Genomic DNA, 23,018 nt, shown 5'->3' on the forward strand with positions numbered 1-23,018 from the left:
CCGAAATATGCCGACTAGGTGTGTTGTATGAAGATTGTATGGAGCGCGATACCCTCTTGCAAATTTCGCACGTTGCTACATCCTTCTACAACACACTTAGTCGGCATATTTTCGGACAATTATCGACTACAACCTTCCCAAACAAGTGAAAATGTGTGAAAAGCAGACTTTCGTGTTCTCGATTTGACGTCACATTACCCACTAGAGCCATTCCTCTTTAAACTCGGTCGTGGGGCAAGATGGCGGCCGATTTTCCGTATTTTGACTGGGCATAGAAAATTGAAGATTTGAGCAAATAAAAAAATTTTTGCGCAGAAATACTCAAAAAAATAAGCTTACTTCGTTAAGCGAAAAAAATTTTTTGGGTGTAGGTGCACTTTAAGCAAATGATTGCGATCCTTTGAGTAGAGCTTTAAAATAGTAGGCTACCTCATTATGGCAAAAGCCGCAGTTCATATCTTCTGGTTCCTAATTAGCTAATTGGTTTGCCCCCAGAACGACGGTCTCGATGAAGCGACCTTCGTCAACTGTTCTAAAACTGACCCGTTCCTCTCCCCCCCCCCCCTTCAAGGTTACCGCTTTGTTACCTTGCTGTTCCAAGAATGAGTTTGAGCAATGCAGTGACAATGAACTAACGCATTGTTTGTCGTACTTCATTAGAAACATTTTTTGTTGATCATGCGTTTCTAATGACTTTTAGGTGTGGTGGTTTCTTCTTGTTAGGCAGTCGATCTAGTTAAAGACCATTTAATAATGAAATAAAAGGGAAAAAAAAACCCGTATACGATACGGCTCTTGATTGAGTTGAACTGGTAACTGTAAGAATTCAGTACGCCCATCCGAATTTCCGTGAGTGATCAAGTACTTCCTTATGTGAAATGAGCAGCTTTTTACAAAAGATAATTGGTTTGTTAAATTTTCCTGGTGAAGTTAGTAAAAGGCCAAAATCTTCAACATCAGCGACCTTTGACGAACTAATGGTCTATGTTAATATATTATCCATATATTAGTCATTGGCTTTCAACGACTCAGTTGGGTATAAAAGATGCTCAGCGAAATGCTGCTTCATTATTGATCAACAAAGCTGACTTTTCAGAATTATTAGCCTGAAGTGTATGAACTAATATCAACTGCAGGAATTCGTCAAGTCATGAAAATAACTAAAACGTGTTTACGATTCAACCATTGATCGGTGCTCTTTGAGCGGCGAAGTTTTGAGAAAAAATATCAGAAAAAAAACTGACGCAAAGAAAAGTTGTGGTTGCAAATGAATCAAAAACGGAAGTCTGATAAAGACGGAAATATATCTGAGAGTTTTAGGCGTTTACGGTTGTGGTGAGATTGGACACTCTTACGGATTGGCGGTTTCTCTCTATCCTAGCCAATCGTTTGATAAACCATATTTTATTTTGAATTTTCTGGAAGTCCTACACTGACTTATTAATGAAGCAAAGTGATCTGCATAATTTGAAACAAAGAGGACAAAGCCATTTTATCAAACTAAATCGTATAAGTATGGTATTTGACGTAGCATGTATGCATGACAGTTTGACGTGTACAGACTGAAGAATCTATTATGTATTGAACGTGCCTATACGCCGGTTGATGTTTCCCTTATTAATCAACGACGACGACAAGAGGTTGTTTCCAGACTGACGTGAAACTTAAAAATTTATTTTATCAAAGTATATCTTGTGTTAGAGTTCTCAAAATAAACATCAATTTTGATGATGGTCCATCACTTTTCAAAGCCTGGAAAATGATCTATGTACAATTCCACAACTTTCGTGGTTTATTAAAAGCTGTGCGACGCTATAAAGAAGGTAAGAAGTTTGGAACATAACCTTGACATTAATTAAAAAAGAAAAAGTTAACCCCACCGTTTTCGATTCATCTACACTAAAACACTTTAAATGAATTATACATATAAAATTTCATATATTAAATATTAACAAATAAGATCTTGGTTGCCAATAATTTGGTTTTAGACATTGTCAGTGTCGACGTAAGCAGTTTGTGATTCTTGACAACACCATGATGATGACGATGAGTTGTCATCTGTTTGTTGAGAGTCTTCTTCTAGTTGGCTGTAGGAGAGGGACTGGGTAACAGAAGAACTTGGATGACTTGGTGTGGGTTTCAGGTTGTAAACAATGACACCCAATATTATTAATACTAAAGATCCAAGGTACAGAGCAGAGAACTGAAACAAAAACATTGTGAGAATTCTGTAGTAATATTGTTTTCTCTAATGAACTGCTCATATTGATAAAAGCGCTCTTGACATCCCTCCAGATTCATAATATGTTATTTCAAGTAACTGCTCCCTATAGCCTCTTCCTTTATTGCATGTATTTTTGGCTATACCTTTCTCTATTTATCATTTCACTTTAAATAAATTAGCAGCTCTTTTCAACCACTTCATCTCAGAACTTTTTCAACTCTTTTCATAATTTTTTCCCTAATAATATCAAGTAAATGCACCCAACACATTTGATTCTGGTTGGCATCATCCTCTACTTATCCATTCATTTCATCTACTTACAAAATCCATACTTTACCAAGCAAACATATGATGAGAATAATTTGGATATATCAACAAAGGTTGAAATGGTAAATTGGCCACCGTAACGATTACAAAAGCTGACGTTTCGAGCGTTAGTCCTTGGTCGGAGCGAAAGGGCTAACGATGAAAATAAACTGTCAGCAACAGAGGCTAACCTTATATCAAACACTTGGATTTCCCTGAATAATATACAGGGAAATGTACAGGAGGTGGAAGGTTAGTCATCCACAGCCATCCTTGACTAATAAATTTTGCAGCCATTTTTCTTTTTTACAGCCATTTTACCATTCAACAATTAAGCATGAAGCGATTGTAGAGTATGGAGTGAGTCCAGAGCATGACAAAAAAATGTTTTTTGCCACCTTCACCCTCTTCCTCCATGCATTCATGTTTGGTAATCCCCTACAGCTCTTACTTTGCTTATACCCTGCAACTACATTTTTGTATTCTTTGGCAAAGTAAATGGGCTGTTCGCTGATTATTTGCTGATTAAGGGTTGTGTCACTCACCTTGTAATGGAACAGAAATAATCCACAGAGTAAGCTGTAAAAGTCTGCCGTCAGTAAAGACAAATTTACAACTGTGGCACTGCTGGCTTTCATAGTAACAGGTACCAGGTTATATAGCAGAAACAAACAAAGTCCAAAGCCAATGAAGTACAAAACTAAAAGGGAATTTAAGAGCTCAATCAATTCAATACCAACATTCAAATGCTAAGTAATCTACAGCAGTAGAGTGCAAAGGAAATATTTGATGCTAAATATTATTCCATAACATTTCATTTTTTTATGAATTTAATAGAAGCATTGCAAAAGACAAGAAGTTTAAGAAAGCTCCTTCAACAAACCAATTTTATAGTCCCACTCAATTGCTGACAATTTATGTCTTTCAAGAATTACCCTGATGAGATAAAAAAGACACTAAATGGAAATGTGAAATTAATGCTGACTACGTCAACAAATGTAAGTGTGGCATATACAGAAAAAAACGTCAGATTCACTTTGAGGCCTTAGTCTCCCCCCCCCAAAAAAAAAATGGTTGGCACCTTAGCAATCCAGAGCTGGTAACTAGAAGCGACAATTTCACATGTTATAAAAAGACAATCATCATTAATTCATGACATCAAACTCACATCTGAATCGCTGAGATAATACTCCCAAAGAGTCCAATCATGCCAAGAAATTCAACTCTACTAAAGTTCTTCACCACAAATTCCTCTGCAACATTAGAAATTCCATACATAATAGCTCCACATAACACCAAAACATCCCCTATGGCTTGATTATTACCTGTCAAGGAACAATATTAAAAAAATCATCAATTAAAGAACATCTCTGAATAAGTTACATTTAAGCAGTTGATACAACTTTAGAATCTGAATAATATTGACTAGAAACATCAATATAATGTATAATATAAAATAACATCATGAATTTGAGTTCATTGCTTAAAAGATTCCCCTGAAACTTTCACCAAAAACCAAATGAAAATGCATGCAAACAAATTATACTAAGCCAAACAAATAATTTTACCTTCTGCAAGGAGAGGAAAAACAAAACAATTGGAGAGAAATTGAAGGAATGATGGACGAGAAGAATTAACAAATTAGAGACACACAGATAGCACTATCATCAGCACTGCAATTCAGTGAACTTCTGGCCAAATCAGAGAGAGGCACAAACCCAAACCTATTCAAAAAGCCTGCCCACTAATTTCTTATTTAACCCTAAGATTAGAGAGTTTATACTCCCAAATGATTATTTTTTTCTACTCGCCCAGTCATGGTGTTTCTTCAAAACAATAACTTTTAAGTGATGATACTTGAAATTTATCACCTCTCTGATTAAACGTATATTAAGAGTACAAAGTAAGGGAATTTATCAAACGATCACTTGTGGGATTGAAAGTGGCAATCTGACTGTTATTACATCTCTTTACACTGTCATTCCTAATGGTGAAGGCCTTCTGGCCCTTAAACATTTTTTTGATCAACGTACTGTTAAGGAACCTAAATCTGAAACACTACTACCCTTAGCCGAACTACTGCTCACACTCAATTGTTTTCATTTGGAAACAACTTCAAACAAACCAATGGTGTAGCCATGAGCACCAAAATGGGACCTAGCTATGCCAATCTTTTTGCAGGTTTTGTCGAACATCAATTTTTCAGCCAATACAACGGCTCCAAACCTGAACTCTACGGTCACTACATCGACAACTGTATCGGCGCTACCTCCTCTACCAGAGAGGAGCTCACTCAATTCATAACCGCAGTCAATTCTTTTCACCCGGCTCTGAAATATACCTGGGAAATTTCTGACAATTCTTTATCCTTTTTAGACACCAAAGTTTCAATTGAAGGCAACGGTTTATGCACTAGTGTATATTACAAACCTAAAGACTCGCATAATTACTTGTTATATTCATCTTCGCATCAATCTCACATTAAGAATTCCATTCCTTTTTCTCAGTTTCTAAGACTTCGTCGTTTATGTAGTGATGACTCTGATTTCTACCACAAATCAGAGTCAATGTGCCAGAGTTTTTCGATAAACGTGGTTACCCTGTTTCTGTCGTTTAAGCGGGTTACCACCGTTAAAAAAATCATTCGCTCCGATGAAGGCCTAACGCTTGAAGCGTTAGCTTTTGTAATCGTTAAATAAATTGAATATATCAACAAAGTTGAAATGGTAAATTGGCCACCGTATGGTGGCCAATTTAACATTTCAACTTTGTTGATATATCCAAATTATTTCGTTACCCCCACCGACGCAGCCCCAAACAGTTTCTTTAGAAACTATCAGCCTTTATGACTGTTATTAAGCTAATCAATATAAATTGAAGTTTTTATCCCTGACTTTTACGTACCAGGACCATAATAGCGAGAGCCAAAGTAATCTGCTATAACAAGACAAGCAATGCCAGCCAAACAGATGAGTACACCAGAGTAATGGACAAACTGATAACGTACTTTTAAGAATATCCAAGATAAAACTAAAACTGATACTAGGGAGAAACAGTCTAGGACCTGTAAAAAAAAAGAGTCAATTGATCAACTTGAAAAAATCTGTGATCAAGCCAAAGAAATAAGCTTATCAAACCATTTTTCATTTTAAAGGAAGAAGAAACAGAGACTTCAATGTTCAGCATGATGTACACAGAAGGAGGGATCCAGGTTTGAGCTCAATCTGGGGTGTCATGTTCCTGAAAAAGACACTCAACTCTCAATAACCCTTGTTCAAGCCTGGGTATAAATGAACGTTGGTGAAGTGTGAGAGGCTGTGGGAAAGGGGGGAAGAGGAGAAGGGGAAAGGGGGAAAAGGGATGGGGAAAAGGGGAAAGGGGTACGGGGAGGGGGAAGGGAAAAGGGGAAGGGGGAAGGGGGAGGGGGGAGGGGGAAGGGGCAGTGACTTGTACTGGACTGACATAATTGAGTGGGGTTGGAGGAGAAGCAATACTCCTTAAAACTTAGCGCTAAGAAAGAGAAGGTAAGCCTTGCTGGTAACTTTACCATTGATGCAGGAGCAGGTACTTTCAAATAAGATAAACTCAGTGCTCAGTAACTCTATTGGTACTGTTTTTTTTCCCTACGTATACCTAAATGCCTAATAGGTTTATTCAACAATGATGACTGAAATAACAAGTTTGCTTGCAAAAAAAACTATCAAAACAATTACCGGTATGTCCTTTGTCACTACCTAATATTTATGTGCAATTTTATAATTTTTTTACCATGGCTCACCTGAATGCTGGTTAAATTTGTATACTGATAAGCTTTTACAACCAAATAATTTGCCTCCACATCACAGAGTGAAATTAAAAAATATTTCCATCCTGTTTCAATAAGTCTCTTTTTAAATTCAATAGGATGACAGGCCAGCGCTGTTGTGTGTATAAGTCCCAATAATAAATAGTTCAGGAAACTTTGTGTTGTCGGAATCTCAACGTTATAATCAGAAGCCAGGAGCTGACTAAATACACCAGTCCCACAAACAAGCCATGACAATAACTGACCCAAGGCAAGAATTGCAAGGAATTTCCTAAAGTGGAGGAGACAGTGATCAAAACTCAAGTAACATCAGTTGGTTGTGATTAAATGGTAGGGTCCAGTTGTTCTGTTGACTGTTTTCTTGTGTACAATGTCATGAATAATTCCTTTAATTCATATGATATGGTGGCCGTTTTTAACAACTGCCAACAGATTGAAACTGACCACTCACAACCATCATGTTTCACTCTAACAAAGGGCTAATGCTCAAAACATCAGCTTAGAAATTAAACTCTTGACAGTGGCCAATAGTCCAGTTTACAGTCGTGTGCTTGGTTGCCAAGCCTTTGAATGGGAGTGAGGCTAGGGTTGACCTTGTTATGATACAAACCTTGCTGCCTTTCAAATGTAAATCACTTGGTTATCATGCTAAGTAGATACAGGTCTCTATCACAACAAGGTCACCTTCAGCCTCACTCTGAATCAAAGGCTTGGCAACTAAGTTCAGAACTGTAAAATGGCCTATTTACTATATCAACGCAATTGATAAAACAAATTATTAAAAACTGGATCATTGGATAATGCAATTCAAGACTTTTTATTGGCTTAGCCATTATGGAATATGAGCCAATATACCATAATCTACAACTATGGTAAGCGTACACATCAGCTTAAAATTAAAAGGGAGCTAAAAATGTAATAAAATTTAATAATTTAATTTAACGTTTTTAATAAAACAATTATTCCACTCACTCTTGTTGGATATGAGATGATTAGAGCCAACTCGGCGCTACAGGCCTCGTTGGCTATTTACCATCTCATATCCAACGCGTGCTTGTGGAATAATTCTTAATTAGCTTGTTATGTCATTTAGGTTGGGAGATGACAAAATGCAAAGCCCTACTCCATGGAGTACCCTATAGAGTACCCCTAAAAAAAGTATTGGTCAAATAAAATACTTCATAAACATGGAGTTGGGCTCCGTGTTTTGTCATCTCCCATCTAGGTCTACAGAATATCATGTAATTATATTGCCAGACAATTTTTCTCTTAATTCTTAGAATAAATTTGGCTCAAGTTGTTGAAACCTCAGTCAAGACATCAATCCTTCTCATGAGATCTAAGAACTACAATCAAGCGGGCAAAAATATTATAATTATATTAGAACAGTGTTAAACAGGGATGTCCTTCATGTCCCTGACACTGTTTTCTTCAGTCTTTCCTCCTTATTAACGCTATGTTCTGGAAAATTTTCAATAAACAAAATCACGGAAGTAACTTTAACATCAAAAGTGCGCTTACCGCGTGAAAATTCGCTGAAAAAAGGGACGGATACCAACTGTGCGTTCACACTGTTCGTCCGCCATCTTGTAAATTCTTTTTATGGATATGATGTCCAAATTAGGAATAACTGCATGCGAGGTTGTTTTGGTGAAGCAACTCTTGACGGAAGAGTTATTATCATCGAAGCGTAATAATATTTCGTATGGTTTCACTTTCCAAGGTATGCGATGTTTCCCACGTTTTTTCCAAGGGAAACAATTTCAGAGGATAATTTTTGATAATGCTGCCTTTTCGGCAGCTGTAATATATCCACGTTTAACGTTTTACGATGTATCACTTCAACATTTTCCAGTAGAGGTCTGACATTGATTTATTAGCAATTCACACAGTGAACTCGTTCTTACCTTACATATATCTTGTTTTGTGCTTGATTTTAGTTTTAGGAAGTTGATTTTTACTTAAGGATAATGTATTAAATCATTTTGTGTTATTTTCGTTGCAGAATTTTCACAGAAAACGATTTGCCTATGGCCAGTTTGAATATGCATATTGCCACATAATATTAAATTCTTCAAGGTGCTAAGGATCGTTTAAATCTGAAGATGAGTCGTCAAAGATCTGCAGACGCGGCTCGCTTCAAGCCAAAATATTTTTACCAGTTCAGAATTATTTTAATCGGCGACAGCACTGTTGGGAAATCCTCGCTTTTGCGGCAGTTTACGGAAGGTCAATTCATCGAAAATTCGGACCCAACAGTCGGTGTGGATTTCCATGTCAGGGTTGTAATGCTTACATGTGAGTTTTTTTATCATTTTACCTAGCGTTTGTCATGTTGCGTGTCGAATTTTTTCCTTGAGAAATATTAACTATCAGTTGTTTTACTTATAATGTAACCATTCTTAGCATGTCGTCGCTAATTCTTTTCCTGTTGTAGGAAATGTTTTGTTGCTTTCTCGCGTGTGGTACTAGGTACAACTACATATTTTTTTAAAGTAATGAGGATTCTGATTAATTCTCGATCGTTTGCCGCGACTGCATTTCGGCGGATGGCGTTCGTTTAATTCTTGTTTAAGTATGAAGATTATATGCCTTGTTTAATTTTACCAAGTTGAACGTTTTAATATCCACCTTAGATTTGCATTCAACCGCTGCAAATGTGTCTTAAGTAGGTTTTACGGGAGCTAATTTGAATTAATAACTCTGCTTTTACATCCTTATTCAAAATGATTAGCCGTCACCTGTTGGACCCTGGGAGGAAAAAATTCATACATTTATACTCGCTAATTTGGGAACTCTAATTAGGAAATATTTACATTAGTAATGCCTATATCAACTGTTCGGGTTAAGTGGTTTAACTGAAATCGAACAGGTTTTTTAAATAGTCACATTTTACGCAGGCCATATTATCAGATATTGCCTCAAATGCATCTTCAACTGATTAATTTAGGTTAAAATGATTTTTGCTTAGTTTAGATGCTGTGCTGAGAAATTATTGTAATGTTTATAAATTGGGAAATGTTTTCCAGGATTTCATGGCTTATGTATTTTATTATTGGTTAATTTACAATTCACTGGTGCTGTATTTCAAACATGATTATTACATGTAATAAGTACAGCCTTCCATATCATGACAGGATGGAAACCTTGCTCACTGTAAGGACCTCCCTCCCTTGTAAATCCTGAGAACACTCTCTGAGGATTTGTGAGGGAGAATGAGAGGTACTTACAGTGTGCATGGTTTCTGTCCTGTCATGATATTTTTATATTTTTGATGGACAGTCACATGCAAGTCAGTAAGACAGTTTAAGAGCATGCTTAATATTGATCTGACTTAAGCCAATTATTCTAAGTACACCTAAAATACATAGCACTTGTGATCATGATGTACTCAAGTGTGGAAGGAGAATTGTCTCTTTGTGAGAAGTTTGGGACTTGTCATTCAATACATTTACCCCCCATTATTTGTAGATTTTTACATAATAAGCTACAAGCTCTAAAAGTTGTGCTCCTAGAAGAATCACTGGATGCCAAAAGGCTTAATTATCAGTTATCAGAGGTGCATGGCTGTTCAAAGCTTTATGGACAGTTTTTCAAGTCACCAATAAGGAAAAACAAGTTGCCCTGGCAACTGCACTCTGTTATGACACAGTGTGGTAAAGAGTTAGGCTTGAGGTATTGACCAGCTCTATTTCACAGTAGCTACTGTAATTTATCAGGTGATACAATTTGTTGATTTTCTGTTTTGTGTTCTTCAGCTGATGTCAGGATAAAGTTGCAGATTTGGGACACAGCAGGACAGGAGAGATTTCGTGCCATCACATACTCATACTATAGAAACACTGTTGGATGCTTGATTGTTTATGATATCACTAACAGAGAATCATTCCTTAACATCAAAGACTGGTATACAGAGGCAAAGAATTGTGTAGAGGAAAGTGATGTTGTCTTTATGTTGGTAGGTCATAAAATTGACAAAGAATCAATGAGAAAAGTTTCCACAGAGGAAGGAGAACGATTTGCAGAAGCAAACAACATGATGTTTATTGAGACATCAGCTAAGGTTTTATGCAATATTGAGGAAGCTTTTTTCAGAGTGACTGAGGAAGTGCATAAACGCATGGAGAGAGGAGACCTGGGACTGAGAGATGGCTGGGATGGGATTAAGGCACTACCTATGCGCCCTACAGATGTGCTGGGTATTGGACATGCTATTTCAGCAGAAGACTTACTGGAACATCATCAGGAGTCCAAAAGGTGCTGCACGGGTTGATGTTTTTTTTTTTTTCATACATACCAGGAGAAAATGAAATTGACCTTCTAAACAAAACTAAACATATCCCAATAGTGAACATCTAGAATTTTACTCTGATTGAGCTAAAAATATTTGACATCAACTATGTTCTTTCTAGAAACAAAATTTACCCAACATAAAACCCTACTCTGTAATCAGCTAGGGGAAAATTTTGTTGCTCATATTCTTCATTTTTCTTTGTTATGGGTTCTTGTGTGTCTTCTGTTTGGAATGAACTTAGCATTTGTTAAAGCTAAGTAACATGTTGACAGATAATTTCACTGAGTGTACTTGCTGTCACCAAATGTAAATGCTGTGGGAAGTGTTGCAAGTTATGTCGGTCTGACCCAGGTAGCAATAAGATTACTTGATAGGTAAATAGTCCATTGTTCTGCAAGCATACCCTTGGCCAAAGTCATGTGGTTTTACTGTAAAGGATTTAAAACACCACTCTACTCTTGTTTTAAGGCCATGAAACATTTTCTTCCATTTCTTGACACCTGTGAGAACACCTTCAGAAACTAGAGTGGGTTCTGGAGGTACTAGATGTTTACAATTTTGCCACTCATCAGATATTGTTTGATAGGGAAACATTTATTTGTGGGTAAGGAACTAGAATTGTGTTAGATATCTATTAAAGAGCTGGAGTGGTAACGTTAAACCTGCCATTACTTGGTATTAAAACATATATTGGACTCACACAGTAGATAGTTTAAACGCAGGATAAAGGTTGATCATATAGTTTTGTGAGTGAGAAAGTCCTGTAAAGGACTATTACAGTAACTATTTTGGCATCATCAAATTTTCAATTAATTCTGATGATGACTTCTACTTTGTCGTTGTGTCATCAGCAACTGTCACCAACTAAAGTCCTCTCCTTTACCACTCTCACTTTTTAGATTACATGATCAACAATTACACTGACTGATAGCATTTTTAAGGGGATGTTATGGGGTATTTCCTCACTTATGACCTTTAAAAGTCAGCCAGAGTAGATTATAACCTAACTAAAATGTGTGAAGTGTAGCAACAAGGACAGTAGTTTTTTCTGATGCTAAAAAAGGTTAAGTTTTTGCCAATTTTACTGTTGTTTAGTGCTAGTAAAAAAATTTGGGGGTGTTTTGGATAAGAATGTCAACTTAAGGTTATTAGCTAGAGAGAGAAGATGTCATTTGCAATACTTTTTAATTGTGTATAAGTCAAGAAGTTTTTATTTTGTTGATTCAGGTGGTTTCCTACTATTTTATGTTACTTCGTAACTTTTCATGAGCAGGTTTGGTTTTATTTATAAATGAGTGTGAAATGTAGAGCTTATGATTAATTTTTTTACTCATTTTTTAAGAAAACAGGCAGATCTAGTTATTATGAGGTTTCTTCAATTAAAAACAAACACACCTTTCCCCAAGTTGTTTTCTTGTCATTTTGTTCTAACATGAAATAAGAGGGACACCTATTTGAGTGGACAGCCTTTTTTAAAGTACACTGTAGCCCAGGCAGGGTTCTTGGATAAGAAACTAAACCATATCCCCACCACTAGGTACATATATGTTCCAGCAGATTGTTGGTGTATGCAAGAGCTCCTGGCAAGCTGGAGGAGTGAGCTATTAGGGACCTTAAGTAGTCAGGACGGCAATGCCAAGGAAGACTTCACTTAAAAAATGAATTTCTACTCTTAGCTAGAATTTCAAAAATAGCTGCATGAGCTTATTGTCTCATACGGCGCACAGCTCAACTTCAGTATGACGTATAAAAGTAGCATTGAGTTCCAAATGGAAATTAAAGTATTTGCCATCATTTTGGCTTGCAGATGATGCAAATTTTGGCGATTACACATTGTTTTGCATAGGACGGCTAAGAAATGTACAAAGCTAATGTACTGAGCTATTGTTCTGCCAATTAGATCTCTTGGTTTTCTACGTCCTTGTTGCTGTTGCCATCGTGGTTGCTTAAGGTCCCTATTGTCTAAGCTAATCAAAATTGAGTGAGAAAGTTATGCCTGTTTCATTACCTTGTAATTGGGGTGAAAGAACAAAGTCTTTTTCAGGGGACAAGAGGATATATTGTTATTCCAAGATAAAACTGTCATGGACAAAGGCTTAATTAAGGAAAACAAATAATAGTGCAGTGGTCAACAAAGAAAATTGGACAAGGAAATCACATACTCATTAATATACACTACCTTTATAATTTTTCACCAAGAATAATTACTTCCAGCAAACAGTGTAAGATTTAAGAAGAGGCTCGTCTGAACAACTTGCAAACATTCTTCTATAATAGCCATTTTGTTTTCTCAGCTGAAACTCACAGTTTTAACCTCACAAGTAGATGTGAAAGTGAACTCAAGGATTTTGGGATGAAGAGAAAAGTGACAAAAAGTCTTTCAACTTTTAGTTTGACAGAATTTAAGTTGAAAGCAAACTAACAATGGTCAAGGCTTTGGTTCTGATGAACACAGGTGAAAAATAAGCAACTACGAAAATAATACTGACAAATAAATGTGATTAAACAGGTGGTGTAACTGAGAACAGCTTTACAACATCTACACATGTTTGGTCCTGTTGAAAACAAAAAGCAATCGTGGAAAATTCTCTAGTGAGAGGAACCCACCCATCACCTCATACATGTATGTAAAAAACCTGCATTATACTGCAGATATTTCAGCATCTTCAGGAATGAGGCCAAGACCTTTCAGTGCAAAAATAGCTGCCTGTGCTTTAGCCTGTTTCTTGTTTCCACACACCACTGCAGGCTGGTACTCTACACTGTTCACTAAAACTTTAAACAGAAACTGTTTGTGGTGTGCAGGGCCATGATCAAAGACTAAAGTGTAGTCAGGCAGTTGCCATTTCCTTTTACTGCAGTACTCAGCCAGGGCAGACACAGGGTGCTTTCCTGCAAAGTAAGATCAAAAAAAGTATTTAATATGAGAAAAAGGCATGTGGAAACATGAACATCACTTCAACAAAATGTGGCATCTATGGGCTTTGATAAAGCTATTCTAGAGTGGACCTCCAAAAAATGCAAGACAAGGATTAGAGATGACAATATAAAAAACAGGCCAAGCAACAGTCTGTCTCTGGCACAACCAATTGACAGCCTCACTGTTAATGTACAATTGATCTATTCATGTCACAAGAAGGCCAACTAACAGGTTAGGAGAAGCATACTTCAACACTGATGCAACACAGAACACTGCCAAGGTTTAGCCTGTTTTTTGATTATATTGAAACTGAAATATGTAGTTTTGTCCCCAGCTTATGAGATCATTTGTTTAATATTGTCTACAGCTTTAACCCCTGCCACAATTCCTGTGTAAGAAACAGTGTTCAAGACACTACTGAAAGAAAGATGTTTATCCACCAAAACAGCCACTGAGCAAAATAATACACTTACCCTTGCAAAAGGCCTGTATTGACCCTGAACAATAAAAGAGGAACAATGCCTTGAAGCTTTGCTAACCTGTGCTGTATTGGTGGATAGTTACCTTCCATTAAAGTCCATTTCAAAAATGAAGAGAGAACTGAAGAAAAAGTGATCATCAACTGAATTTTGCTCAAGTATCAAATGTTATTATCTCATTGGAAAGCAAGATATTATTTTGAGTTGAAATTTTACTGCAGGAGTATCAAATTTGTACTGTTAAAAAAAACTCCTTTAAATTGTAAATAATGGAAGGTGAAAATATATAATTTAGAGGCTTGATCCCTGGAACCTGTGATTGAGTATTACCATGATTAAAGATTAAGATTAGCTAGCCCCTATGTTCTTTTGGAAGAGGTATCCAAGATAACTGGGATCATCATGTATCAAAGGAGCTGGAAAATTAGATTCAAACAGATTCATCTTCTGATCCATGAAAACAGGCCACTATCTTTAATTTGTGTGAAACCCTTTCGTTGAAAAAGTCAATGTTGACAATGATTTCTCTGGCACTCTCTCCATTTTTGGAAAGGACTACTGGGGTGATTTTGCGTTAAGAATGTTCATTAATGAACCCTATAATTTGAATTTCAGAACTGGCCTACTTTATTTGAGACAAGAAGTTCTTAAATGTCTTTTAAAAGGATAATGGTGACAGAGTGAGAAATGGATTCAATTCATGCCTTTCTAATTTGATTTTAAAGATCAAATGCCTTTTTCTACAATCATGGAAAAAACTTGCATCATATAATGTTATGGTATTAACTTTTTAGGAGGATTATGCTGACTTATTAAAAATACATCTTCTGATTTGTGTATATAACACATGATTTGCCAAAGCAATACTATTAGCAAATCATGGAAAATACAAAATTGTTTCATCTGTATAAATTGGATGTGAGAAAGTAAAAAGACCAAAAGGCATGTAAATGGAGTTACTCATTTGTGCATTATACTGTCTAGTGAGTCAACACATTCTAAAAACTCAGAACAGTTTCAAAAAAAAGTTCTGAAATTCAGTTAGGACTTGTTCAAGAATGAAGGTATCCAGCCACAAAACACACCCAATCATATTTACCTGACTTCATCATAAATAAGTCTTCGTGTGATCATCATTTGATGGTACAATCTCCTTGTGTTGCTAAAATTCTCAACATCGGATCAAGAGGCATTGCAAATTGAATTGCTTGTATGCAGGCTTCATTTCAAAGGGGTTGATGCCTTTTACTGCTGGGAAAAATTTATTTGTTTCCATGCATCAGCATAGAATGGCACAATTCACTGGGCCATTCTATGCTGTATGTCAAAAATCTGTGACCAGTATTGAAATCTTTAATATGCATGAGCTGGGTAAACAATATACTGCTTGTAGAACAACAGTGACAAAATCAGAAAAGGAGCAAAAGTTGCTATCACCAAGTAACAAGCATGGATATAGTTATAGTCTGCAAAATGTCACAGCCTCGCATGTAAATTCAAATCTTTGACTAGCATTTGATTGAATGCCTGGACCCATGATTACAGAAGGTGTTCTTTATTTTCTTTTTTTTTTTTTAACAATATAATCTAATTATAAATGAGTTGTAAACTCCAATTCTCAATTTATCACTGTTGTCAGAATTTTCAAACAAGAAGTTGCCACTCTATTGAATGATATGACTTTATAGAAAAAACCCAAAGAAAGATGTAGAGGAGAGAAAAACATAACAGAAATATGCTTTGAGATTATGCAATTGTGATGATATTTCTTACAAGGGATATGGGAAAAAAAAAAAAGATGAGGTATAAAGGAAGATTTCCAAACAAAATCAAAGAAATAAAAGACAGCTACACATAGAGAGCATGTATGGACTGAGAAACATATGCAGAAATAACCTCACAATTTGGTTGGTCAACAAGCAATTCAAATTCCAATGCCTCTTGAACAAAGCACTCAAATTGAAACTATACATGGTATTGTTACCTAATAATTTTATTCATAACAATTATTGCTCTCTCTGACAAAAGCTCCTCCCCCTTCCCCCCAACAGAAAAAAAATGCTGGGTAATGGGAACCTGTTGAAAGTTAAGTCAACTGCAAGAGTTGTAATGAGCTAGACTAACCTACTTTTGACCAATGTCAGTCACTTGAAGCCATTTTACACATCTACAAATGAAATTTCCAACACACACCACACATTGGCGATACAAGAAATATCTCATTTAACTTGTCTTCACAGTCCATACAGAATAATATGAATCCTTTATTTTTTCCCCCATGGCTCATATACTCCAGCCTTTGGCCATAAATTGAAAGGGGAAACACTTGGATTGTCAATAACAACACATACAGTCAAAACCCGCAAGTAAGAACCTAAAAATTAAGAACCTGTTAGCCTAAAATTTGCCATTTATACCCCCTATAAACAAGAACCTATTTAGCCTAAGAAAATTTAAATAGGTTCTTATTTTCTAAAATCATATAGTACATTACAGGTACACTGAAATTATTTACTGTAATCATAATCGAAGAAAAACTAGATTGCCATTGCTGTAAAACATGATTTTCTTAAGAAAAGTGAGTGCAAAATATGTAGTTACAAAATATAGGACAATTACGAACTTGTTATGCAGGTGTGTTTTTCTCCAAGAATAAGAACCTAAATAGCCTAAAATTTTGTTCAGTACCATTATATAAGAACCTGTTTAGGCTAACTCCTAAAAATGTAGGTTCTTACTTGCGGGTTTTTACTGTATGGAGACAACAGTATAAAGGTCAGTGACAGCTGCAGCAATTTGCCAGGAGTCAAGATGTAAATGTCAAACTTGGAGAGAGAAAATAAGTATGAACTTCAAACCACTTTGAGAACTTCTTTCCCTTTTACATGTACCATTTTTATACTCTCCAAAAAAACCATTTATTTTTAAAAAAATTTCTTAACGATTATCATGATGCTCACACAACAATAAGGTGATATCACAAGTAAGTAAAAAAACAGTGAGCGCAAATCACCTTGTAGGTCCAGAACTGTCGGAGCACTTTTCTTGGTGGCCTTTTCCTTTCCAGCACTGAGACCCTTCCTATCAATTTTGACAGTGAGAGCAATGGGTTCAGCATAACCTTCCCCTCTTTTGCCAATTACTTGTCCAGGTTTCCAACCCATCTTTTGGAGAAGTTTCATTCCAATACCGCCAGAAACTGGTGTGAGGTTGTGGAACATGTCCTACAATGACAGTTCAATATCAGAGCCACCAGATACAACAGGTATAGTATTCAAAATAGCATTTATTGGTGGACACCTGCATGTACAACAAAAAGAGTCATTTCAAAGCTACCGTAATTTCCAGCCATTTACCCGCACAGTTGTTTACCCGCACCGGCCAATTATTGCATATGGTGATAAAAAAAGTCAACAGATTACCCACACTGGTGGATAACCCGCACCTTAAAAGCAAAAAGAAAATTTGTACATAAAGGCTCTAGAGTTCATAGCCTTTCACACTCGACAGAATGCGAATTCGTGGCCACATTTTGTGCGAGCAATTGTTCAACGCCATGTCAAATTGTTGATTTCTCAAAAAAATTGATATCTCCAGTTCTACTAGGCTTAATAAGTCCCTTAAAACGGGAAAATTCTCTTCAGCTCAACTTACTGTTAACTGGAAATTTGTTACTGATGCTCCGGATACCCTTGGATTATTTTTGTCACCATCAAGGTTTTGTGTACAAGCGTGCCGATAAAAATCTGTTCATCACGCAACTAATTGTGTGTGAAATAAACTCGAGTCGGCATCATGTTTTCATGCCACTTTATGGCACTCTTAATACAATAAAATTCATTTGAGAGGTGGAACCGCAATCTACCAGTAGATTTCAAAATTGTCACATAACCCGCATCTCCCTATTATGTGCAGTGGCACGTGTTTAGGCAAAATCAACAGATTACCTGCGGGTAAATGGATGGAAATTATGGTAACATCCTCCTTTTTGAATGTGTACAGGTTAGGATTTTCTTTAATATTTGATTTTCTTTTTTTCAGGTCTGATTTTCGCTATTGCATAAATAGTGCTCTCTACTGCGAGGATCGTACATCATACGTATTTTCTTTAATATGTTGGTCATAAAGATATCCTCTGTCCAATTTTGATTGAACCTAACACAATTTAGAAATGTTAGGGTTTTAAAAAGATCAAAAGTACATGCAGACACAAAGAAATCTACCTTTTTAGCCCATGCCTGGAAGCCTCCCTGCAAATCTTCCTTTGGCAAAAGATTCTTCACAAGCTCTCCAGTAAACTGGCCTGGCTTAACATTTGATTGACACCAATTCTGCATCTTCATTTGAATCTCCTGAAGAACCAACAGTGCTTCAATGTCATTAGGGTCTGTCTGCAGCCGACGTTGCGCATCCATTCGCTTAGCAACAAGGTTACTGATGTCCAGTTTCTGAAAGAGGAGAAAAATAGAATATTTCCCACATAGTCTGTACAGACAACATGAAACTAAAGGAAACAAAAACATCAACTATATACCTCATCAGAAGGTTGAGGAAACACTTCTACTTTTGGTTGTGTCTGAATTGCCGTGCCATCTGTGTTGGTAACCATTTCAGCCCCATCACTGACATCTTCTTTTTCTCTATGTTTATTTCCACTTGACACAGGAAACTGCTCCTGCAGTGGTTTGGATGACCCTACTATTGGGATCATGGGCTTGTTCACCTGGAAGAAGAAGAAGAAGATTAGAAAAGATAACATCTCACAACCATCTAATACCTGGTTGCTCCCAGAAATTATACCTATTTACATAATAGAAATGTGAATGGAGTACTGTTTCTCCTTTACCAGATACTTACGCACTATAGGTAACCCCCCACCCCACCCCAGCCCCAAGGCCTGTTATCTCTCTTAGTGAGCACTCCATGATGATGCTAAGTTTAAATTAAAGTCTTTATCACTGAAGACAAGCATAGAGAGCCACATTGAATCAGTTATGTGCATTATATCTAGAACTGAAGCATAGTTTTAATGGTAAACATGCATTGCTTTTATCAACTTACTGGAAAGATGACAGGTGGTATTGTGATATCTGGTTTTTCTTTTATCAAAAATGGATGGTGTGCTACTGGCTGAGAATCTTCTTCCTTTTTTAGAGTTATCACACTTGTGTTACCACTGTTTACACTATCCTTTTCATCCTGTAGCTTTTTACAAAAAGCAGTAAGTTCAGCAATAGTTTTCCCTCCAGCCCTCTGAGCAACTTTTGTCTGCTGTGCAGAAAGATCAGTTGCGACTGGTTTGTTAATCAAAGTAGATATTTTATCTGTTACTGGTACATTAGACACTGATGAAGGATTGCTTGGTTGTGTTTTTTCCTTTGATTTTGACTGAGATCTAGTACTCCTATTCCTCCTTCTGTCTCTGGATGTTGACCTTTGACCTCTTCCTCCTGAGCTTGACCTTGACCTGGATCTTTTGTGTCTCCTATCCCTAGAAAAGGATCGTGATCTCTTCCTTGGGGTTTGAGTTCTTGATCTAGAGTGTGACCTTCTTCCTTTTGATCTTGAACGTGACAGTCTCCTTCTTAGAGAACTCCTTCTCCTTGGAGGTGACCTACCAGATCTAGAGTGTGATCTTGACCTTTGCCTCCTGAGAGATCCTACATTTCTTTTCCAGGAAGGTGGAGAAAATTGTCTTAAACTTTTAAGTACGGGAGATTTATGGCGTGACCTGGAGGGTGATCTTTTATGTCTTCCTGATCTAGAGAATGATCTTTTCCTTCGTCTTGGAGACCTAGACCTTGACCTACTGTTGTATGAATATGAACGTGATCTTGACTTGGATACAGTCCTTTTGCGGTGATTCCCTTTTGAGTTTGACCTTGACCTTGATCTCTTTTTGGATGTTTTACTCCTTGAATGTGACCGCGACCTTGATTTCTTTTTAGATGATTTTTTTCTTGAGTGTGACCGTGACCTAGACTTCTTTGCTGATTGCTTGGAACTTGATCGTGGACTGGACTTTCTTCTAGTCTCTCTGACACTGGAATGAGATCTTGAGTCTCTCTCATTGTCATTTCCGGACAATTCAGAATCTGGTGACTTTGACTTACTCCTGGAGGATGAATTGCTCTTTTTATTTTTCAACTCTTTTGCAGCACTCCTTGGACGATTACTGCCACAAATTCTTTTCACGTCTATTTCTGCAGCAACTGGAGCCAAAATCATGTCACTTTTGTCGTTTCTGGAAGTGATACCTTTCATAGAACTCTCTAGCTTTTCTTCTTTGGAATCCAAAGTTTTGGATCCATGAACATCCTGGATAGAAGGTTTTTCATCGCAGTTAGTCTGTGCTGAGTGAACAACGTTACCAGAACCACTAGTGCCATACTGTAACGCAGGCTCACCCTCCTTTTCTTCGGTGTCAAGATTTTTTTCTTTCTCAAGAACAAAATCGATTTCAATTTCGTCTGGTGTCCGTGATCTCGATCGAGACAGTGAACGTGATCTTGATCTTGACTTGCGTTTTCGTTTTTTATGCTTTTTCTTGTCCTTTGACTTCGACTTGGAGTGTTTCTTGTGCTTATGTTTTCTAGAGCGTTTCTCTTTTAAAACCTCCTCATTCTTTTTGTCTACCTTAGAAGAAGAATCCTCATCGCTGTTATTTTCACCACCCTCCTCCATCCTGTACACCGATTTTAAAACATTTGCAAGTTCGTCTGACACAAAACTCATCACTTAGGCAAAATCAATTATATAATTTTTGAGCCACTTCAGAACGGACGGAACGCATACCTCTGAAGCGAAGCCGCTGACCGAAATTGACTCAACGTCCATCGAAGGCTCTGGGAACGAATTTGCTTTCAGAGGCTCATACAAAACTTTGCAAGTTCAGTTGAAAGGTATTTTGCTTTACCATTAAGCTATTTAAAGCAATCATGGCTTCACGAGATGGACCTAGGGCTTCTGGAACTGATGGCTCAGATTTTAGCCACAGACAGCGTGTAGCTTCACATTACAAAGAGAGCGTTCTTTGGAAGGGAAAATTGAAAGCTTGTCTTTGTCTCCATCTATTTCTGATCGTCGCTGCTGGAAGCTGGATTGCTGCTGCTTACAATGGGTACGAAGAAAATTATCGGTCCAGTCACGATTGTGAAGCTAAACGAAAACGTACATCCATTAAAATATGACCAGCTAATGGTTCTTCAAAAGATAACAGCGGGATTAAAATTAGTTGGTATTGCAGTAATGGAAGCAGTTATTTAAGTTTTTTTTATTTTTGTCGGTGATTTTTTATTATTATTATTTCAGCCCACGATGTGGTTAGATCATCCACCCTACTAGGGAAAGCTTTCCATATAACCCCATATCTCATTATGCATATAGTGCGCGTTTAGATGAAAGAAAACATTGGCAAAACAATAGATAACCTTTGAGACTAGGATTTTGTTTATAGAATATAGAGAAATCTCTCCAACTTATTAAAACTTAATGAGGTTCATCTTGTCAATTAAATGGTGTTGATGTCGTGCCCCCTTGGGTAGTAAGTAGAGATAATGTGAAATGCTTTGAAATCCACTTGGTTAATCTTTAATGAGGTACTCTTAAGACAGTTAAAAGAAGAGATTAGTCTTTAATGAGGTAAAAGAACAAATTCCATGGCATGTAATTGGGCATTTAGGGATTGTAACAAAGGGATTGTAACAAAGGCATCGCAGCTAGAATAGAGAATTGTGAATTATACCTTGGAATTTTAAGTGTTGAGAGGTCAAACACCTTCAAGATTGTAAACTGAGTTAGTCATTCATTTGATTCACAGAATGGTAAAAGATCAAACAAAGCTTTGGCAGTTGGTCTGGTTATTAAGTGCTCTACCTACAATTGTAGGGTTTTTAAGCCTCCCAAAGAACAATACCAAACAACTTTATGTTTATGCATTTGGAACTTTACTTATTGGAGTTGGTCCGTTAGTGTTTGGTGCCTGTGTCATAGTTCAAGAAATCTTCTACAATGTTAGTCAGGGGAGAGCACCAGCTACCCAGGAATGGCAGAATGCACCAATGAAAATGGCACTGTCAGCTTTCCTGATTCAATTTCATGGAATCAGCTTATATTATGCAAACAAGCTCATTACTGCATGGAGTTCCAAGGGAGAGAAAAAGACCTCATAATGAATCACAAATCTTAACATAGTTAGAAGGCTGCTGAAAGATCAGAGAGAATGGAACTATTCTTTTAAGAACTGGATGGTATGATTAAATTTAAAAAAACTGATTATGACATCAATTGACAAAAGCTGTCAAAATTCCTGTCCAATGTTGGCATTCTAGAACTTATGGATTTTCTATGAAATCTAAGTGTTACAGGGATTCACTTGTAACAATAGTCACACTATTATTTCATGCTAAGCACACCACTGGATCAAATACTGAACTTGTTACCTGTAGACTTATTTCAGGTCTATTCAAAGAGTGTAGAAATGGAGGATAAAACAAATGTAAGGAGAGATTTGTGAATGTAATGATTTCTGCAAATTATACTCTTCAAATATGTGTCAATTCTATCTGTTGTTTAGTTAAAATATTCTGATTAGACTGAAGTAAAAATCAAAAATACTTTATTTTCTAGTCATGATATATATATACAAACATCCTTCAGTTTTCTGTCTGGCATCAGATGTTTCACTTCTGTTTATGCACTTTCATTTTTTCTTTTATCTCAAATATAGCAAAGATCTTGATAGTGACTGTAACTGTTGCTAAAGCAACCTTCTCTTGAAAAGTCAGGTGTTCCATGTCCTTATTTTCAAGTGAGATCTCTTTATTGTTTCCCACATATTCTTCATAATGCTCCTCTTTTATCAGCATTGGTGGTCCAAGTGATTGATTGAGGATTTGAACAACTTCTAAAGCTTTGTTCTTTGCATTTCTGACTGCACAAACACAGGCTTGTCGTCTGAAGCAAAATGATAAACAAACCATTGAAAAAGT

At 36.7% G+C, this 23,018-nt stretch overlaps 5 protein-coding genes across 10 annotated transcripts in view; 2 read left to right on the plus strand and 3 right to left on the minus strand.

Moving 5' to 3' along the window:
- Positions 1-1,653: 1,653 nt before the first annotated feature.
- LOC111322787 (solute carrier family 35 member F1-like) lies at positions 1,654-7,953 on the minus strand. The gene is made up of 7 exons (XM_088729452.1): positions 7,857-7,953; positions 6,309-6,606; positions 5,435-5,594; positions 3,699-3,855; positions 3,414-3,466; positions 3,076-3,230; positions 1,654-2,203 (listed from the first exon to the last, which is right to left on the minus strand). The coding sequence occupies exons 1-7, from the start codon at positions 7,919-7,921 to the stop codon at positions 1,985-1,987; spliced, it is 1,107 nt and encodes a 368-aa protein (XP_088585578.1). The 5' UTR covers positions 7,922-7,953; the 3' UTR covers positions 1,654-1,984.
- Positions 7,954-7,965: 12 nt separating this feature from the next.
- LOC111324284 (ras-related protein Rab-39B) lies at positions 7,966-12,034 on the plus strand. 2 transcript variants are annotated; one of them, XM_022927807.2, is made up of 3 exons: positions 7,966-8,058; positions 8,341-8,633; positions 10,094-12,034. In XM_022927807.2, the coding sequence occupies exons 2-3, from the start codon at positions 8,441-8,443 to the stop codon at positions 10,606-10,608; spliced, it is 708 nt and encodes a 235-aa protein (XP_022783542.2). In that variant the 5' UTR covers positions 7,966-8,058; positions 8,341-8,440; the 3' UTR covers positions 10,609-12,034. The 2 variants fall into 2 exon arrangements, with proteins under 2 accessions (XP_022783542.2, XP_088585585.1); XM_088729459.1 differs by having other exon boundaries at positions 8,004-8,195.
- Positions 12,035-12,790: 756 nt separating this feature from the next.
- On the minus strand, positions 12,791-20,810 carry LOC111324253 (uncharacterized). 5 transcript variants are annotated; one of them, XR_015990337.1, is made up of 6 exons: positions 19,090-20,810; positions 18,563-18,751; positions 18,252-18,476; positions 17,042-17,252; positions 15,128-15,276; positions 12,791-13,521 (listed from the first exon to the last, which is right to left on the minus strand). XR_015990337.1 is itself a non-coding variant. In XM_088729441.1 (6 exons), exons 1-5 carry the CDS (start codon positions 20,761-20,763, stop codon positions 16,188-16,190), a joined length of 2,307 nt encoding a protein of 768 aa, XP_088585567.1. In that variant the 5' UTR covers positions 20,764-20,810; the 3' UTR covers positions 15,151-15,279; positions 16,153-16,187. The 5 variants fall into 5 exon arrangements, 3 of the variants coding, with proteins under 3 accessions (XP_022783500.2, XP_088585567.1, XP_088585566.1); XR_002694254.2 differs by having other exon boundaries at positions 15,128-15,279; XM_088729441.1 differs by lacking the exon at positions 12,791-13,521 and adding an exon at positions 16,153-16,195 and having other exon boundaries at positions 15,151-15,279.
- Positions 20,811-20,886: 76 nt separating this feature from the next.
- LOC111324294 (protein jagunal homolog 1) lies at positions 20,887-22,644 on the plus strand. Its single transcript, XM_022927817.2, has 2 exons — positions 20,887-21,148; positions 21,848-22,644. The coding sequence occupies exons 1-2, from the start codon at positions 20,967-20,969 to the stop codon at positions 22,197-22,199; spliced, it is 534 nt and encodes a 177-aa protein (XP_022783552.2). The 5' UTR covers positions 20,887-20,966; the 3' UTR covers positions 22,200-22,644.
- LOC111324276 (interleukin-1 receptor-associated kinase 1-binding protein 1) overlaps positions 22,629-23,018 on the minus strand; it is a 1,841-nt gene continuing 1,451 nt past the window's right edge. The window contains exon 3 of the mRNA XM_022927798.2: positions 22,629-22,983. Within this exon, the coding sequence (XP_022783533.2) occupies positions 22,710-22,983 (274 nt within the window). The 3' untranslated portion in view covers positions 22,629-22,709. The remainder of the gene's footprint in view (positions 22,984-23,018) is intronic.

The sequence above is a fragment of the Stylophora pistillata genome, chromosome 8 (assembly GCF_964205215.1).
Source record: "Stylophora pistillata chromosome 8, jaStyPist1.2, whole genome shotgun sequence".
Lineage (NCBI taxonomy): Eukaryota > Metazoa > Cnidaria > Anthozoa > Scleractinia > Pocilloporidae > Stylophora > Stylophora pistillata.

What these genes read in the sequence shown, in the direction of transcription:
- LOC111322787 (XM_088729452.1), bottom strand. Translation starts at nt 7,921, where the DNA reads ATGGCGGACGAACAGTGTGAACGCACAGTTGGTATCCGTCCCTTTTTT. An exon ending in CTCTCGCTATTATGGTCCTG is followed by an intron (nt 3,856 to 5,434) that starts GTACGTAAAAGT and finishes GTTCCTTGACAG; the next exon opens with GTAATAATCAAGCCATAGGG. An exon ending in TATTTCTGTTCCATTACAAG is followed by an intron (nt 2,204 to 3,075) that starts GTGAGTGACACA and finishes TTTTTGTTTCAG; the next exon opens with TTCTCTGCTCTGTACCTTGG.
- LOC111324284 (XM_022927807.2), top strand. Translation starts at nt 8,441, where the DNA reads ATGAGTCGTCAAAGATCTGCAGACGCGGCTCGCTTCAAGCCAAAATAT. An exon ending in CAGGGTTGTAATGCTTACAT is followed by an intron (nt 8,634 to 10,093) that starts GTGAGTTTTTTT and finishes TGTGTTCTTCAG; the next exon opens with CTGATGTCAGGATAAAGTTG.
- LOC111324253 (XM_022927765.2), bottom strand. Translation starts at nt 20,763, where the DNA reads ATGAGTTTTGTGTCAGACGAACTTGCAAATGTTTTAAAATCGGTGTAC. An exon ending in TCCAGGCATGGGCTAAAAAG is followed by an intron (nt 17,253 to 18,251) that starts GTAGATTTCTTT and finishes CTGTCATTGTAG; the next exon opens with GACATGTTCCACAACCTCAC. An exon ending in GACAGTTCTGGACCTACAAG is followed by an intron (nt 13,522 to 17,041) that starts GTGATTTGCGCT and finishes CTTACTTTGCAG; the next exon opens with GAAAGCACCCTGTGTCTGCC.
- LOC111324294 (XM_022927817.2), top strand. Translation starts at nt 20,967, where the DNA reads ATGGCTTCACGAGATGGACCTAGGGCTTCTGGAACTGATGGCTCAGAT. An exon ending in ATTGCTGCTGCTTACAATGG is followed by an intron (nt 21,149 to 21,847) that starts GTACGAAGAAAA and finishes TTTGATTCACAG; the next exon opens with AATGGTAAAAGATCAAACAA.